Genomic DNA, 18,476 nt, shown 5'->3' on the forward strand with positions numbered 1-18,476 from the left:
CTCATTTCAAACAGGAAGGCGTGACTAATTTTGAAGCCACCTTGTTCTCCCCATTCCTCAGCACCTAAACCCAAGTGAGTCAGACAAGCAGATATTTGTGCGCTGGGGCTGGAACCCGTCTGTCTGTAGCTACACGTGATTGCCGTTTCACAGCTGCTGTTTTGAGCGCTAAGAGCCTGGCACCGCACAAAGCACGGTAACGCTTTGAATGTGGTCCTGCTTTTAGGTAGGCGCAATCATCTGCACTTTCAGATGAGGAAACCGTTTTGAGAACACTCAACAGGCTCACAGTCCTCCTGAATGGAGAACTGGGATATTCAAACTCAGGGAGTGGGAGGGGTTCTGCCCGCAGGCAATCATGGGGCAGCCTTCTTGCACCCACTACACAGTTGAGTAGACATGGGAAGTGAGAAACCCGCCTCTAAAACTCTTCGCTCCACAGCTGTCAGGACAGCGTGGCTCCTGGTGGAACAGAAACGTCTCTCTGGTCTCGGGCTCAGACCCCCTGCCCACCGAGGCCCTCAGGACTGGGTGCTTGCCATGGAGCTGGGGCCCAGCCTAGCAAACTTTGAGGACTTGAGGCTTCTGCCTTGTGGCTCTCAGCCCAAGCGTACACACTGTGGAGGCCGGACAAATGCCATTTCTGATTACACTCCCCTAGTCATCAAAATATCCTTTTTGCCTTGGTTTTTCTTACGATTACAAAGATCGAAGAACTTCAGAAAATCCCATTTTTCTCCCCTAGTTAAGCATGGCCAACATTTTCTTAAGATTTTGAGGGGTAGAGAATGAGATAGAGCATGGGGAGGGGGAGGGTCAGAGGGAGAAGCAGACTCCCTGCTGCGCAGGGAGCCCGATCCCGGGACTCCAGGATCACAATCTGAACCGAAGGCAGTCGCCTAACCGAGCCACCCAGGCGCCCAAGCATGGCCAACATTCTGATATAGTAACTTCCAATCACTTTCACTCTGCATAAACTTTCTCGTCATAAAGTTGGGTCCCAGCTAGTTTTATACGACAGCTTTTTTTCCCTCCCTGTTTGGAACGTCGTCTGACAAGCATAGGTATTTTATTCCTCCTAATGCTTTAATAGAGCAGAGCAAAGAGCAAACTACGCCTATTAACCCTGGAACCCAAATTCAAGACTCATTCCAAGATTAGGTTGTAATCATTTTACCTTTAAGCAAAATTACTAACTTAAAATCAAATCAGAGAGATTTCCCATACCAAAACCCAACTTCCCAGTAATTGGTACTGGAGGCAAGAACTCCAACAGGGAAGAGGCACTTGGGTGGCTCAGTCTGCCTTTCGCTCAAGGTCATGATCCCAGGGTCCTGGGATCCCTCAATCGGCCTCCCTGCTCAGTGCAGAGTCTCCTCCCTTCCCCCCCTGCTCCTTCTCAAATACATCTTAAAACAAAACCCACACCCAACAGGGAAGTGCCTCAGGTCAGGAAGAGGGCAGAGCCTACCTACCTGGAGGGCAGAGGGCCTAAGTTTCCACAGCTTGATTCTACCCATTTGCTAAACTCTCCTAGAAAACAGGGGCAATTACATTATCTTATAGGTCTCCTACTTGTGTTTTCCTAAGCATCTCACAGTAAGTTACTACCCTGAATAGAGTATTTAATTTAGAGTCAGACAAGCAAATCAGGGTTGTGCCCCCTCCCATCTTTTAGAATCTAGGAACCCAATCTCCATTTGGAACATTGTGATCCCTACCAACGGCTCAAATGCACAATTTAGAGGGCTAAAACAAGAAGCCCACGGAAAGAAATCACGGTTAGAGAAGCAACTTCAGGCCATAGGTTAAGCATGCTGCTGAAAACGGAGTCAATGTGCTCAAAATGTGAAGGTCCTACCCTCCCCCTCCCCCCCTCTTTCCACTAGCAAGCAGTGGGAGCACTAGAAGCTGGAGTCTTAGCCCAGATCTGCCCTTAGGGTTCAGAAAAGCTTCAGTCCTGGTTAGCAGCCCATCACATGTTATAAGGTATCCAAGAGATCTAAATAAGACCACATGGCTTTGAAGGTAGGTAGGATGTACTTCCGGGTTTGCAGTATGGAGAATGTGACCACCCATCAGTGGGTGCCAGAAACTGCCGTCACCAGCACAGTGCTATGGCATGCAGTGTCAGCTCACAAAGCACCTCCCTCTCCCTAGTCACAGGCAGACAGGTAAGGGTAGCACTAGGATTTATTGAACTGTGCCTTAGTACAGGCGCTGGGGCTTGCCCATGGTGCTCTTGATGTATAAAGCCCGGACGTTCTGCCAATTCTTCTTGAGCAAGGACACCAGGAAATTGACTGCTAAGTGGATGTTGTACACAAGCTCGTCATCTGTCATCTTCACATGGCCAACAGCCACTGCCAGACACAGCACCTGCGGGAAGAGTGAAGTCAAATCAGGCTGGTGGCTAGATGGAAAAGAATCAGAGTAGGCACATCTACAGGCCCATCCCTCCCCACCCCTCCAGGGACCCTACGAACAATACTCTGACCCCAGGCCAGGAAGACCAGGGCTATGTGAAAAACTTCATTTCTGCCCAGTGACTGTCACACATCCTAAATATCCAAAGAAAGGCAAACCAGGGCTCCCATTTGGAGAATCGGGGTAAACTTCAGGACTGGTGGTGCCTACCACCACCATGGCTTAACCTATGTAACCCAGTCAGACCTCCTTACCTTCTTCATCTGGAATTTGATGGTGGACTTCACTTCATCCACTTTGGCCACCATGTTTTCATTGTGGGTCAGCAAGGAAGGGAACTTGCCAGCCTTATTCAGGCCTGGGCCCAGGATTCGTGGAATCTGCTTGATCAGAGATTCTGAGGCCAAAAAGGCGTCATACTTCTTGGCTGGTAAAAAGAAGCCATTGGATGCTTAGGATCTGGCCTCCTGAAGGCAAGCTCCAAACAGTTCCGTTAACCAACCACGAGAGTGGCCTCTAACCACCACACTCTACTCCTCTTCTCCACGTACCAAGTCTTTTTAATCCTCTCCTCATTCCAGCTTATCTCCATCCCCTAGACTTTTACTGGCCCAACATTCACACGAAACCTGGTGTCAGAAGCTGACAGGCTGACCCACTCTCCTCATGTTCCAATAGTAAATGCACACACTGGTTAAGACTCCTTGAGTTCAAATCCTGCCTGCCTACTTCCTAGTTACAGGACAACCAGGGTACCAGTTTCCTATCTGTGAAATGCTTCCACCACATAGGATAAAGATGGAGAAAAAAAGAGAGAGAGGGTTTCAAGTAGAAATCCTATTTCAGAACATACCAGCACCTGACTGGTCAACTTAGGGGAGCTCACCTGTTTAAAAAGAATCCTCAAAGCAAATATAAAAAAGAATCTTTAAAAGGTTAAAAACTACCACTCAAGTTAACCCACCACAGCAATCTTTTTCCATCATGATTCTCTGCACCCTCTTCCATCATTTTAAAATCCAAATGGCAGTACCGCCACTTTTGTACCACTCCCATGACAACTGTCTGCCCAAATACAAAACCACCCTAAGGCACACTCACCCAACTTCTTAACTAATTTCTTATTCTTGTTGAGTTTCTTCAGCGCCTCAATATCCATGTGGGGAATATCCACTGCCTTGGCCTCATCACAGTGCTGCTGATCCCCCAAAACACATACGGAGAACTTGGGGCGGGGAGTGGACTTAAGCCTGCGTTTTGGGGGACAGAACAGGTCAAGCCCAGCGTGGGGTTCCGAAAGCAGGTGAAGGGGCCTGGGACCGCTGCAGCCACGGAGCCTTACCCAGAACGTCCACATTCACCAACAGCTAGTGTAGCTTCTCAAACTAGCCGGCGGGCTCGGCCAAGGCCTCCCCACGCCTCCCCTCTTATTTTAAGACCCAGGGTGGGGGTCCGTCCAGCCACGCCTGCCCGGGGCAGGGGGTCTGAACTACCCAGGCGCGTCCGTGCCACCCGCGCCCGCCCGTCTCAAGCTCAACAGAAGCCTGGAGGGTGGCGACGGGCACGGGGGCGCACGGAGGGCTGGGTGGGGTCAGAGCGGTGCCAACCTGACGGTGCCCGAGAAGCGTTTGTCCTTCTGAGGGTCATAGTTCTTCAGACTGATCTGCAGTTCCACCGTCTCCAAAAACCTTAGAGAAGGCGACAAAGTCAGGCGGACGCCCGCGGCTTCCACGCCGCCGCCCTGCCCCCCGAGCCCGGGCTTACTTCCGGCGCTTGCGCTGGTTCCCGTGCAGGACTTCCCGCACCGCCTCGTACAGGGTGTCGCGGGAGACTTTGCTGCTGCGGGAGGGACGCAAGACGAGCGCTCGGCACCTGGAGGCTTCGGCGCGGTCGGAAGCCTCGGGCCTCCAGACGCACCCCACCCGGGGGGATTCCGGACACCACGTCGGGCGATTTGGGCGCAACAATGAAGCAAGCCCCGAGGAAGAGAGACCCTACCGGGGGCCGGGGACCACAGGACGACGCCCGGCGAGAAATGCCCCTCAGCGAAACAGGGGGAAAGACCACCCCCGATTCAGCCCGCAAGTCTCCCTCCTTACCAGGGTGCCAGGAATCGCGGATGGGGGCGGATGGCTCCCCCAGCGCCACTCACCTCATGATTCTTCGCGCCGCAGTAACCGGAAAAGAAGGAATTGCATTCGCGCATGCGCTCAAATAAGGCTCTTGTTCTCGCGAGATGCCTTTTCCTGTGGCTTCCTCCCGAGCCCGGCCGGGTAGCTCAATCCCGGGGAGCGCCGCCGTCCGCGGCCGCTAGAGGGCGCTGCCGCGCGCTGCACAACTAAACTGGCTCCAAGGCGAGGAGGTGCGGCGGTCCCGGGCGCCCCGTGGCACGCGGACAACATCCCCATTGGCGCCTGCTACTGCCGGCCACTTAAGAGGCTGGTCCTGGGCACCGCAGCGTGATGGCCGCTGAGAGCGTGCAGTTCCCGCGTGTTTGTCCCTCCACCCTTTTCTGCCCACCGCGTCTGCTTCGGGTCTCAAAAGCAGGCTTTACTCCTGACCTCTCCCTAATCATCTTGCTCTGGGGCTCATGGTTTCAGAGAAGTCGTGAGAAGGGAAATGTCGTGAAAGTTCTGTTCCCGGCCCCTCGAAGCCTGCAGTGGGGAAGAGCTGGGAAGGTAGCTGATAGCTGATTGAATCACACCTACCCAGTTAAGTGTTTACTATGAACAAACCTTCTCCAACTCCAGACAGCTGCACCCACCTTCAAGGCCCTATTCCCCAGGGGTCAGTGCACACTTCACCCACTTAACAGACAGCTCTGATAGGGCTGAGGGGAGTGGTATCACACATCATCGCCAAGAACCTGAATGAATGAACTTGAGAACTTTGTCACCTTCACCAGGAAAAAGATGCCCCTTGTCACTGAGTAGGGTGGGTGGTGGTGGTGTCTGTTGGGTTTCAACAAATACCCAGAGTTCATAGGAAGGCAGCCGTTGCTTTGAAGAAAACATTAAAACTTCCTGCTTTTTATTAAATAACTGCTTTTTAATAAATTATCCAAGTCGGAACACAGAGGGTCATAACATACACTTGAGCGCAAGAGATTTGTGCTGAGGACACAGGTTACCTCAGGGATCCTGAAGCATCATTCATCTACCTAGGTCTGCTTTGACCCTACTGAGGCTTTTCAGAAAGTTTCTGTCCCCACGGTCTGAAGTAAAAGTGACAAGGAGTGAGCCCAAAGTCAGCATCCCTTGGAAATAAAGCTCATCAAGGCTGCTTAGCCCAGGACCTTCCCTGCTGGCTGGGAGGCCAAGATGTCCTCTCTGCATCCTGGAACAGGGAGGCAGCGGACCCCTGGGTTGGCCAGGCTCAGCCTTTACCCCCAGGCAAGGGGTCAGGATGAGGTGCTGAGGGCAGAAGTATCCTTCAGGCAGCTGGTGAGGGAGCTCCAGGAGTGTGGTCCCTTAGTGCATGGTCAGGGGGCCAGATGTCTCAGGGCGGCCTTCAGGGACTTCCTCAGGAAAGTGGTGTTGAGCTCTAGGGCTGTGGCCAGGCCCAGCCTCTGGATCTCAGTGATCTGGGGAGAAGGAAGAATCATATCAGGACTCCAGCAACCGATCTTTCCCCTTTCCCCTCTGCCCCACGGCACTGTTTAGGAGGAAAGAGAGAGGAATCAGGACACCAGGACAATGGAGGAGATATCTAAATGCATTACTTTTACTTCACCATGATTATACAAGGTCTTTGTGTTCAAGTGGACCTGGGGTCAAATATTAACTGTTCAACTTACTAAGTCAGCCACACTAATAACAGATGACAATTATTGGATGCTTACTACGTAGCAACACTTTATAAACATAACTTCATGTAATCTGCACAACCCTCCCATTATACAGATGAGAAAACTGAGGGTCAGAGATACTCCGTTGTGGCTGCCACATTCCTTATGGGGCCTGCTATTTCTTCCCTGACCTACCACTACAACCTCCTGACAGGTCTCTGCCATGTATCTTCTCTCCAGTCACCACTCCTTATAGATGCCAGAGACTCCTTTATAAAATGCAAATCTGACCAAGTCACTCAAGCTTCAGCGGGTCCCTGGGATAACTACCAATGTCTCATATTGGAGGCCCTTCTTCCAGGATCTACAGGGTCTCCAGAGGATCCAGGAGCCTCCTGAAATTGCACATTAGATGTGTGTTCAGATTTTCATTTTTCTGGGAGGATCTATAGCTTTCATCAAGTCATCAAATGGGACTGTGACTCCCCAAAAAAGGTAAAGAGCCAACAGCCAAGAACACCTGACCATCAGGATAAAGTCCATGCTCCTCATCATAACCTACAGGGTCTTCCATAAGATGCTAGCATGGCCTGGCCATGGGACCTTGGGCAGGTCACTTTAATCTTTCTGGGTTTCAACTTCCTCATCTATAAAATGGAGCTAATAATAGTATTTTATCATTGGGCCAACACACGGAATAAACTAACAAGTTAACATAAGCAAAGGGCTTCGAACAGTGCCTAAGCCGTAGCAGGGGCTCTGTGGTATCAGCTCTCAGTGTTTTAATTCTGACGTCTAACCTCACCCCTACCACCAACCACTCTCATGTTTTTAGGCCTCAGCTACTACCCGTAGATCCCGTTGGACGCTCATCGCTTATACTGTTTCCTTTGCCTGGAATGCCCTTTCCTCAGCCTTGGCCCTTGGCCACCACTCACCCTTTCAGAGCTGAGCAGCCTGTCCGAACTCCCAACCACAAACAAGGTTTAGTTGCGCCTCCTCCCCCTCTGCAACCAAATGCCCCGCACACACCTCTCGCCTGGCTCCTTCCAGATACTGTGCTGATCTGGTTATCATCTCTCTCCCGCCTCACTAGCCTGGCACCGGTGGAGAGTGTCAAGTCAAGGACAGGGACTGTGTTATGGATACTGTTGATTCCTCAGGGCCCCATACAGCATCTGGCTCATGGCAGTGTGGGCTGGATGAATGAACTCCTAAGCAGTCTCGTTCCCCGCCAAGGCTTGAACTTGTAGTTTCCCTGGCTAACACTCAGGGTGTCTTCCCTGGCAAACATCTAGACGTACGCACTCGTGGCATACTCAGAGCAGCAGGACCAGCCCTCATGGCCCTACCAATACTCACACTGGCCTGATACTTGGTCATCACCGTCAGCATGAGCTTGGCATAGGCCACAGACGTGGTGGCCACTGGCCCCTCTTTACAGAGCTTCTCCATCAACACACTGAACTTTTCAGGGGTCATCTCCACCTGCACACATTGGGAGATGAGACAAGAGAAGAAAGGGCCCTGGATTCAATTCCGACCTCTACCACTTTCTAACTAAGTAACCCTGGACAGGTCACATAACCAAACAAAGCCTCAGTTTCTGCATCTGTAAAAATGGTGCTCATGATATCTAACGCTAAAGACGGTAAAGAATTAAATGAAATAATACACATAAAGCCTGGCGCACAGGTCTCAGCCTCCCTTGGTGGTTGAAGATATAAAGGCGCAAGCAGTCCCCAGGGTACTGCCAGCATAATAACAATAGCTCTCCTTAATAATAATTTAATAAATACTTTGTTATGTATCAGGCACCGTTCTGAGCATTTTACACCAATGACCATTTCGACCACACCCCGGCCTTGTGTAGTATATACTATCATCACTCCCCTTTTGTAGAGGGGAAAACTCAGGTGTAAAGAGGTTAGGTCAGCTCCCTAAGTTATAAACAAATGAGGCGGAACTTTAGGTAGTCATATGGCAAAATTGCAAAAATATACTGTAAGTTAAAAAAGCAAAGTACAGAGCACTGAGCTCGGTGTGTTGCCATCTACGTAAAAAAGTAGGCAAAAAGTCAACTTAAACACGTGTTCTTGCATATAAAAGCATCTCTGGGAGAGTTCCCCTGAAACCCACTAACACTGACTAGCCCTGGAGAGGGGAGTCTGGATGGCGGGGAGGGGGCGGCATTTTTCACTATATCCTTTGAGCTTTAAAATTTGTGAACATAGAGGCACCTGGGTGCCTCAGTCGGTTAAGCATCTGACTCTTGGTTTCGGCTCAGGTCATGATCTCAGGGTGATGGGGTTGAGCCCCGAGTAGGGCTCTGCACTGAGTGGGGAGTCTGCTTGGGATTCTGGCTCTCCCTCTTCCTCCGCTCCCCCCACACATATGCACTCTCTCTCTCTCTCAAGTAAATAAGTAAAATCTTAAAGAAAATTTTGTGAGGGGAGCCTGGGTGGCTCAGTTGGTTAACTGTCTGCCTTCGGCTCAGATCATGATCCCAAAGTCTTGGGATTGAGCTGGAATCGAGTCCCGCGTCAGGCTCCCTGCTCCACGGGGAGTTTGCTTCTCCCTCTCCTCCCCATTCGTGCTATCTCTGTCTTTCTCGCTCAAATAAATAAATAAAATCTTTTTAAAAAATTGTGAATATGTTTATTATTTATTTATTCAAAAATAAAATTAAATTTGGGGTGCCTCGTGGCTCAGTCAGTTAAGCATCTGACTCTTAATTCTGTTCAGGTCACGATCCCAGGATTATGGGATCGAGCCCCCTGTCAGGCTTCGTGCTCAGCATAGAGTCTGCTTCAGATTCTCTCTCCCTCTCCCTCCTGCATTCACTTGCTCCCTCTCTCTCAAATAAATAAAATAAAATAAAATAAAATAAAATAAAATAAAATAAAATAAAATAAAATAAAATAAAATAAAATAAAATAAAAATAAAATAAATAAAATAAAATAAAATAAAATAAAAAATTTCACACACACACACACAGACACACACACAGACACACACACACACACACACACACACACACACACACACAGTCCCTCCCCAAGGCCACGCAGCTAGGAAGAAGCGGAGCTGGGCTCTACCATGCAGTCCGCTCTCGGCTACTAGCCTTTCAAGCCCTAGGACTCACCCACTGTCAAGAGCCCAGCTTGCTGCAGGGCAGCTGTTCCGCTTGCCTCCATCCCCGGAGGGACCAGAAACCCAGGAGGCCCACGCCTGTCCACAGCACTGCGGCACGTCCTCAGCCACCCTTCCCCAAGGCAGCCTGCTCACCTGCCGCTCCAGCAGTGACTGCAACACCAAGAAAGTGTCCTCTTTCCAGGGCAGCTCCAAGATCTGTCTACAAAAAGCACAGGCCCCGCTGAGGACAGCCCACATCTGGGTATCTACTGCTCCTACCCCCAAGGCAGAGCAAGGCCCCGGAGACAGCCAAGATCCCCCAGCCATCAGAGCAAGTAGTCAGAGCCCCACCCCCCCACCCGCCGACCCATGTTGGCGGCCACACAGTAGCCAGTCCACACTCGGTGCTTGGAAGGCTACAGTCCAAGACTCCTGGGGCAGACCACGAAGGATCTGGCGTAAGGTGCACCAAGGTTTCCTGAAAAGCAAGCAGGAGTGGAGAGTGCATCGTGGGTACAGAAGGTGAGGGTGACCCAGGGAAGAGGGTGATGGTGCAGTGAGAGGCCCATAAGGCTTTCTAGAGGGCAGAGCCTGGCCCACGGGGACGGCCACTGCAGCCGTGCTTCCCGGGCTAGGGCAGTCCTCTACCCGTGTGGAAAGGGACTGTGTCACACCCGGGAGCAGTGTGGCCTCTTGGCTGCACAGCCTTGAGTCTGATCCCAGGCTTTATCACTTGCTGGCTCTGTGACCTTTGGCCCATGTCCCTTAACAGCCCTGGGCTTCAGGTTTTCCGTCTCTAGGGCAGCCACGGCACCCACCTCACAGCACTGGGTGAAGACTAACTGAGAGAATGACTGTAAAGCACAGAGAAAGGACTCGATCAGTGGTGGCTGACGTGACTGTTCTGACTGTCCCCTTCTCATGTGAGAGTCAGCATTTTATAGTTCACTTTAGTGTCAGTGGGCTCTTAGCTACTCATTTGTTTCTACGTGTCTGGATCTTGACTCCCCAGTTTTAATACCCAAATCGAACACCAATTTAATGACAATTTTTGAGCACCAACTCGGGGCCAACTACTGTGCTGAGGTCTATATGCATTATCACATTTAATCTAGAAAAACACATCTAGAAAAATCCTACCGAGTAAATATCAGCCCCATCTTTCATATGAGGAACCAGAGGCTCAGAGACATGGAGAAAGCTGTTTGAATTGACCCAGGGCAAGGCTAAGATTCGAAATCCTGTCCGCCTGGCTCCAGAGCCGGAACTCTTAGCCATGCTCGGGTGACCACCAGCCTCTCCCCTGTGCTCCCCAAGGCACCTGGCCCAGAAGCCTGGAACCCGGCACCACCTGCGCAGGGTCCCGGGATGGCAACTTGCACAGGCCCACGGGGGCAAGGCACAAGCCAGGCTCGGGCCACAGCGAGAGACTGTTGCAGTCACTGCTGGACCGCTGCTCATCTTTCAGGCAGAGGACCTGCTACCCAGGCGGCTCCAGCTCCAGAATGCCAGGAGCAGGCTGGGCCAGTGAGAGGGGCTGGGAGTAGGGGCCTGTACACTCACCCCAGCATTAGAAGCTGCATGTCTGGCTCCAGGGCCTCATCCTTCAGAAGGCAACACAATAACTCTGTTTGAGCTGGACCTGGGGAGGGGACAGCAGAGTGGGGGGGTCTGGGGGCAGATGGCAGGAGAGGATGGAACAGAACGCCTGGCTCATTATAGGGGGGCATCGTCAGGGAAGCAAGGTATCTTTACTGACTGAATACACAACTGCCAAGGTCCCCTGGAGTGAAGGGTGCTGGGAACCCAGAGGGCAGAGCTACCAGGCCTGGGGCTGGTTCCAGAATTACCTGTTCCTGGGGCCTGGAGCATGGGGCCAAGAAGGGCTCTGCAGACAGGATAGGCATACTTGGCACAGAAGGAGGTCAGGGCAGTCATGAGCAGGCGGGAGGCTGAGGAAGTCAGGGAGAGAATCTACAGCCAACGGGGAGGAAAATATTAATCCATTCGTTTCTTCTTCCTTTTAATAAATGTTTACCAGACATGTATTTAAGATGGTGATACATGTTACAAAGAAAAAACAGAAGTTCTTTTATCTAGAACTCACATGGATTCCCCCATTGGAAAAGACACAAAACTTCCTTCCTCAGCTCCGAAATCCCTTCAGCTTCTGGGAGGGTCTGGGGCCCACAAGGGAGGAATTTGATGCTGTGTGGATAGATGGCCTAGAGGTCCATGCCCTTCCCTTGCCCCAGGCTGCCTCGACTAGCCAGACGCCTTACAAGGTTGGGAACCTGCTCTCCGAAGCGCCACCCTTCTGAGGGCTCAGATTCTCTCCCCCATAGTCCGTAGCATGCCAAGTGTATCGCAACACACCTACCCGTCTAAGGAAGAGGCTCTTGGTCAGAACGGTCGCATTGCTAAGGCTAAGATCTGGCGAAATGGACAGGAGCCAGGTGCAGAGCTGCAGGAGAGCTGGGTCCGAGAGCTGCGGGAGCTGCAGCTGGGCACAGAGCAGGTCCATCTGCCAAGTGGGAGGGACGACACAGATGCACTCAGTCTGCCCCTGCTAGGCTGTCTCAAGCTGACCTGGCAGCAGAATGGGTGGGGCAAGGACACTCCAAGGTAAGGTGAGGCAGGGAAAGCTACCCCTGTGGTGAATATCCAAGGGCTAAAAGAGAACACACAGGGTGACCCCTACCCAAGGGGCCAAAAACCCCAACAAAATCCCCTCCCCCCATTCCCATATGAGGCAAGGAAACACAGACTTAAATGGAAAAAGGCTGGGGAGAGGGGATGTACCCTCAGGGCCAGGCAGTCTTTCTGGACTCACCTGGCTAGGACTGCATTCATGGAGAAGCTGCAGCTCAGGCGGGGGGGCGCCCTCCGACCCCTGGAAAGGCAAATCCCATGTTCGTGCTGGCAGAGCCCTTGGTGACGAGTCAGAGACCACCCCTTTGTCTGGCAGCATGGGTGAATGAGGAGCCTGGATGCTACCAGAGGAGAGGGACTTGTCTGGGGTTAGATGACGTATCTGTCCTTGGGCCAAGACAAGCCCCTGCAGTGACTGTCCTCAGACCCCCACTCCAACCCCCCGCTGTCCAAACAGTCTGTGCTTCCCTGGGCAGGGCTGAGGTCTAGGTGGCAGGTGGACGGGGGGCAACGGTGAGCGGGGGCCAGGTACCTCCCCGAAGGTCTTGAGCAGCTGCTGCAGCCTGGGAACCTGGTCCTGCAGAGGAGAGCCCAGTCACTGCCAAGTTCCTACCAACACGGTGTGGCCCCAGGCCATCCTAGCCCCCTCTCCCAAGAAGGCCCCGGATCAGTGGGAGCTAGCAGGCAAGGATGATTCAAGAGAGTCAAGAACACGAAGCCTAAACCTTGAGAGGTGCTTAAGAACTCGAAGTCAACAAGGCCCGTGGAAATGCAGCTGCTTAGACTTGTCCTCCCTGCACCCACCCTAATGGGCTGGGAGGACTGGCTGGCTGGAGGCTGGCACGATTCCACACCCTCCACAGGACAGCTCTGGACCTTCTCTTCTTGCCTGGCAATCCCTTAACCTCGTGTTGTAGATCACTGAGGCCAAGGGACCCTCCCTTTCCACTAACTTCCTCACCACCCCCTCCCCAGAGTCTGGGGAGCAGAGACTACTCCCTTAATCCCACCCCTGCTCCGTGGACTCCAGTTATCCCAGTTGGGAAATAGTCTCCCAACCAGCTTTTGCCCTGGATAAACCCCTCCACTCCTGGAGGATCACTCTAAACCCAACCTCCCCGCCTCTAGTACCTGGACAGCTTTGGGCAACTCCAAATTCTCGGCTAGGCCCTGAGCCTCCTCCAGACTCTGACCAGCCTCCCTGGGCTCGGCTCTGACAGGCTGGTTCTTGATGGGTGAGGCACCTCCTCCAGCTGCCCGGGTCTCCAAAGATTCAGGTTCACGTCTCTCCTCCTCCTGACCTCCTTCCCCTTCCCTTTCCAAACGCCGGAACCTTTTGGGGGCCCTCTGGCCCTCAGGACTGGCAAGCTCTTCCTCTGGCCCCTTTCTGCGTTTCCCAGGCCGCGGGGAGTCCTGGCCCTCCTTCTCTTCCTCGTCGGGAACGGGAGCCTGGGCTAACTGCAGCCTCCGGCCTCCCTGGCGCAGCCGCCCGCACAGGCCCTGGAGCTCTCTCTGGCAGTGTGTAGACAGGGGGCCCGCTCCCTCAACCGCTACCCCGGCGCTCAGGTCCCTCCGCAGCAACTGCCCCAGGGCCCGGAGCCAGGCGTCGGCTTGTTGCGCTTGCTGTGCAATCTGCAGCACCGGGAGCAGGCTGCTCTCGGGCAGCGAGGGCCGGACAGCCATCAGCAGAGACATCAGGTTCCTCTGGCATAACGGGGGCAATCGCAGCAGCAGTGGCCTCCTGGTAGCAGGAGGAGGAGAAGCAGTTAAGAGCATCTTGCTGGAAGGAGCAGAGGACAGCCGGGGCAGAGCTAGAGGTGGGAGGGCAATGGACAGACAGGGCGGCTAGGAGGCGGTGCCTGCAGGGCAGTGGGGACGGAGGGGGTCAGCATGAGGCCTTCACTGAGCATGTATGTTTTGCTGTGGTGGTGAAGCCAGTTTGAGTTCCTTTTACTATTGCTAAACGGCCAAAAGTTCTCTGAGCAATTCCATTTTTTTTTTTTTTAACAATTCCATTTTGTTAAAGTTGAGCATGTATTCATGTATTCTGTGCTAGGCTCTGCTCTTCAACACTTAGTTCAGCTCAAAAAATTCACACTGAAACCTACTCTAGGGGCACCTGGGTGGCTCAGTCCTTAAGCGTCTGCCTTCGGCTCGGGTCATGATCCCAGGGTCCTGGGATCGAGTCCCATATCAGGCTCCCTGATCAAAAGGGAGTCTGCTTCTCCTTCTCCCTCTGCCCCTCCCCGTGCTGTGCTCTCTCTCTCTCTCTCCCAACAAATAAATAAATAAAATCTTAAAAAAAAAAAGAAAGAAACCTACTCTATAAAGATCCTTGTTTTACATTAAAAAAAAGTCCCTTCCCCAACTTTATATAAAAATAATACTCCAGGGGCCCCTGGCTGCCTTGGTCAGTAGAGCATCTGACTTTTTTTTTTTTTTTTTAAGATTTTATTTATTTATTTAGGGGCGCCTGGGTGGCTCAGTCGTTAAGCGTCTGCCTTCCGCTCAGGTCATGATCCCAGGGTCCTGGGATCGAGCCCCGCATCGGGCTCCCTGCTCCGCAGGGGGTCTGCTTCTCCCTCGCCCTCAGCCTGCCGTTCCCCTTGCTTGTGCTCTCTATCAAATAAATAAAATAAAATCTTTAAAAAAAAAAGATTTTATTTATTTATTTAAAATAAACTCTACACCCAACATGGGGCTCAAACTCACAACCCCAAGATCACAAGTCACAAGCTTCCCTGACTGAGCCACCCAGGCACCCCTTAGAGCATGTGTCTCGTGATCTCAGGGTCCTGAGTTCAAGCCCCACATTGAGCTTACTTAAAAAGATAAATAAATTAAAAAAACTTTTTGGAAAGATTTTATTGTTTGACAGAGAGAGAGAGAGAGACACCGCGAGAGAGGGAACACAAGCAGGGGGAGCGGGAGAGGGAGAGGCAGGCTTCCCCCTGAGCAGGGAGCCCGATGCGGGGCTCGATCCCAGGACCCTGGGATCATGACCTGAGCCGAAGGCAGACGCTTAACGACTGAGCCCCCCGGGCGCCCCAATAAATTAAATTTTTTTAAAAAAAGACTGTGCTATGGGATGGGCCAAGACCCAAAACAAAAATAGTAGTGGTAGTGGTAGTGGTACTCCTCCAGGGTGCTGTGCAGTGCTTACTCTGCAGCCCTGTGCTCGCCTGGGCTATCCCCTGGGACTTACAAGGTCACAGCTGTCTAGCTTTGCCATTCCTTTCACCCCACTGAGTTCCTGAGAGGCAGAGGCAGACTCTCCTTTCTGCACGTCCTGTGCCCAGCACAGCATCAGTCCATCACAGGGACTGGGTGCATATCTACTGAATGAATAAACTCTCCAAGAATAAGTGTCCAGAGGTTAGCCAGGCTACTGCGGACAGAGCAATGCAGCCGTCTGCCATGCTGGCAACGCAAGAATCCAGAGGCTGTGTGACCTGAGGCTTACTGGTGTGGCAAGCAAGTCATGGGGACATCGAGCCCACCTGCCATCACGCCTCTGCTCCTCTCTCTGTGATTTTGCAGGGCTGCTTGTCATCACATACAAGGGGCACCTGGGATGTGTGAAAGAGAAAAAAATCTGACTTTTATTTCTTTGTGAACAACAAACACTAAGTGAGAGAGAAAACTAAAGCAAAAATTAAAAAGATAGCCAATTTGTTGTAGAGGATATTGAGAAGTGCAGAGGTGGGGAAGACCCTACTTCAAAGGCTTTTAACATTTTTGTGTGCATGGACCCCTTATCAGAATAAGTGTTAAATATATAAGATAAAATACATGGGATTATGAAAGAAACCAATTATCCTGAAATAAAGTTCTAACCAGGGACCCTAGATTAAGTCCTCCTCCTATTCTGTCCAGAAAAAAGCATACAGCTGGATAAACATTTCTATGGCCTCCAATTTGGGGATGCAGAAAGCACTCTCTCTCTCTTTCTCTCTTTAAGTAGGTTCCACGCCCAGCCTGGAGCCCAGTATGGGGCTTGAACTCAGGACCCTGAGATCAAGACCTGAGCAGAGATCAAGAGCCCCATGCTCAACTGACTGAGCCACCCAGGTGCCCCTCTCCTGATCCATTTCTTGAAAGAAATTCAAAGTGGGGTGTGGGAAGACAATATTAGAATTTCCATTTCTCCTTATCTAAAACGTAAGAAATTAAGCATTACAACTTAACGTATGAAGACTAGACCTTCATAGTCTAGTCTCCAGCCTAATTCTGAGGGAGGGGTATCCAAGAGTGCAAAGCCGGCTCTTCAGCCCCCTAGAGGCTGAAGGGGGCACCTCACTTTTTTTTTAAACTTTGTATATTTTCGTTAATTATGATAATTAAATGCATTTATGGATACTGCATTATGTCCTTTAACAAAACCAACCTCACTAAATGGACATACACAGCTGATAAGGATGACTGAAAAGAAACTGAATACCATGGGGCGCCTGGGTGGCTCAGTCGGTTAAGCGTCTGCCTTTGGCTCAGGTCATGATCCCAGGTTTGTGGGATCAAGTCCAGCATCGGGCTCCCTGCTCTGTGGGGAGCCTGCTTCTCCCTCTGCCTCTCTCTCCCTGTCTCTCACAAATAAATACATAAAATCTTAAAAAAAGAAAGAAAGAAAGAAAGAAACTGAATACCAGTAACGGAAGCCCACCAAATAAGAAAATGGCAGAGCTGACCCTTCTGCTCTGAGGAGAAATTGTCAGTTACATAAAGAGGCCAAAAAAATAAGAAATAAAGTTCAGAGTCACCCCAAAGACCATAAATGATCAAGAACACCATCCATAAGGAAAGTGATTTTGCCCTAAAATGTATACTGTGCTTTGAAAATTTGACATTATAAACCCACTCCATCAGATGTCTGTTCAGTCACCAGGTTTTAAATTTCTACTTTGTATACTTTATAATGTACGTATTTTTACCCTTGTGTCCACTCGGTTATACCTAAGTATCCCTACACTGGAGGTATGAGTTCGATTTCCTTAGAGAAGAAAGTTATATGATCGGAAGCGATTTGAGTCCACCGGCTTCTAGTTATTCATTTACACGCGGCGGGAGGCCTATGTCTACCCGCTCCGGCCGCACCCAGTAGGTCCTCAATGAAGGTCTGTTGGATGCCCCCGCCCAGGGTGCGCGACAGGGACGCCTGGCTGTGGGGAACTAATGAACCTCTCCGGGTCGTGGTCTCCTCATCCAGAAAAGTGGGGTGGCGCCCCGCGACCAGACGACTTACAGCTCCAGGCGACAGTCCGGGCCCTCCACGACGGGCTCCTCCCGGCACAGCGCCTCTAGGACGTGGCCCCAGCAGAAGGGTTCCTCGCCGCGACTGCCCAGCGCCCGCAGCAGCCCCAGGCCGCGCCGCGCCCCCTCCGGCCCCGACTGCAGCGCCTGCAGCAGGAACCGGGCGGGGGTGTCCAGCTGCGCCCAGGGCGCCGACCCCGCGTCCTCAGCCAGAGCGGGCGCCGCCTCCGAGGCCGCCATGCCCGGGGCTCCGGGGCTCCGGGACTCCATGGCCCCGGGGCTGCGCCGGCCGCCGCTCTGGTTCCTGACCTCAGCCTCGAGAACTGACGAAAGGGAGCAGAACGCAGCGCCAGCCCGACGTGGCGACCAGCCTCCTCCCGCACCTGCCACCCGCCGGCCTCGGCGTCCCACACGGAGCTCAGCGGCCGAGAGCCTGACAAGATTCGCGCGCGCCTTTAGAAACCTACGAAGTGGGCGGGGCCGGACGTGAAGGGGGGGCGAGGGCAGGCCGGAAGGGGCGGGGCCAGTGGTGGTCCTGGCCATAGAGAGACGGAGGAACGGAGTAAGGGGGCGGGACGAAGGCCGAGGGAAGTCCACGGATGGGGCGGGGCCACAACAAGGGTGTTCGGCCGTGGGCGGGGTCATGCCGAAGATAGGGCGGGACTTGGCGGAGGGACGGATCTTTGCCTGCTGACCCTCACCTTCCTTCCTCCGCTGCTCCCTGCAGTAGGCGGACGAGAGGTGGATTCAGAATGGTTGTCAGGGATCCTGTTGTTCTTCAGGATCCAAGAATCATTTAACTTTAGCTGATGTCCATATTATGTGTAGATCATGGATTTTGCGATAGGATTTGATCACAGTTTACCACCCTACCTTGACGTCACCTCCTCCATAGGCCATCAGTTGTCATCACTAGGGTTTCAGTCCTCTCCAGAAATATTTGATACACAACTACCCCTGAGAATGGGGTGGTAGTAAAACCTAACACTATCTATATGGCCAAAGGCCTTGCTGTGAACTTCCTCTGAAGTCCAGGAAGCCAGCTTGCTCTGGTTGTTTCTAAGGGGCCAGGAGGGGCTCCACCTCCGAATGTTTCAGTTTAAGGAAATCTGCTGGAGAAGGCAGGCTTCCAGTGGAGTGGAGGGAAAGGAGGAATCACTGCAGAGGATAAAAATAAAGAGAGAGGGGATGGGGTGCCTGGTGGCTCAGATGGTTAAGCATCGGCCT

General features: G+C 52.2%; 2 protein-coding genes across 9 annotated transcripts; both read right to left on the bottom strand.

Moving 5' to 3' along the window:
• Positions 1 to 2,175: 2,175 nt before the first annotated feature.
• On the bottom strand, positions 2,176 to 4,648 carry RPL10A (ribosomal protein L10a). Of its 2 annotated transcripts, none has more exons than XM_028120639.1 (6): positions 4,527 to 4,648; positions 4,192 to 4,266; positions 4,035 to 4,115; positions 3,529 to 3,677; positions 2,682 to 2,854; positions 2,176 to 2,379 (listed from the first exon to the last, which is right to left on the bottom strand). In XM_028120639.1, exons 1-6 carry the CDS (start codon positions 4,631 to 4,633, stop codon positions 2,209 to 2,211), a joined length of 756 nt encoding a protein of 251 aa, XP_027976440.1. In that variant the 5' UTR covers positions 4,634 to 4,648; the 3' UTR covers positions 2,176 to 2,208. The 2 variants fall into 2 exon arrangements, with proteins under 2 accessions (XP_027976440.1, XP_027976441.1); XM_028120640.1 differs by having other exon boundaries at positions 4,580 to 4,641.
• Positions 4,649 to 5,413: 765 nt separating this feature from the next.
• Positions 5,414 to 17,696, bottom strand: FANCE (FA complementation group E). Of its 7 annotated transcripts, XM_088024019.1 has the most exons (11): positions 17,242 to 17,696; positions 15,503 to 15,571; positions 13,134 to 13,743; positions 12,535 to 12,579; positions 12,184 to 12,243; positions 11,731 to 11,874; positions 11,201 to 11,324; positions 10,914 to 10,992; positions 9,504 to 9,570; positions 7,577 to 7,702; positions 5,420 to 6,010 (listed from the first exon to the last, which is right to left on the bottom strand). In XM_088024019.1, exons 1-11 carry the CDS (start codon positions 17,517 to 17,519, stop codon positions 5,909 to 5,911), a joined length of 1,704 nt encoding a protein of 567 aa, XP_087880145.1. In that variant the 5' UTR covers positions 17,520 to 17,696; the 3' UTR covers positions 5,420 to 5,908. The 7 variants fall into 7 exon arrangements, with proteins under 7 accessions (XP_027976549.1, XP_087880146.1, XP_087880145.1 ...); XM_028120748.2 differs by lacking the exon at positions 7,577 to 7,702 and having other exon boundaries at positions 5,414 to 6,010; positions 9,504 to 9,566; XM_088024020.1 differs by lacking the exon at positions 7,577 to 7,702 and having other exon boundaries at positions 5,416 to 6,010.
• Positions 17,697 to 18,476: the final 780 nt, after the last annotated feature.

Source organism: Eumetopias jubatus, unplaced genomic scaffold (genome assembly GCF_037043125.1).
Source record: "Eumetopias jubatus isolate StellerSeaLion01/CBP00866 unplaced genomic scaffold, mEumJub1_p1.0 scaffold_6, whole genome shotgun sequence".
Lineage (NCBI taxonomy): Eukaryota > Metazoa > Chordata > Mammalia > Carnivora > Otariidae > Eumetopias > Eumetopias jubatus.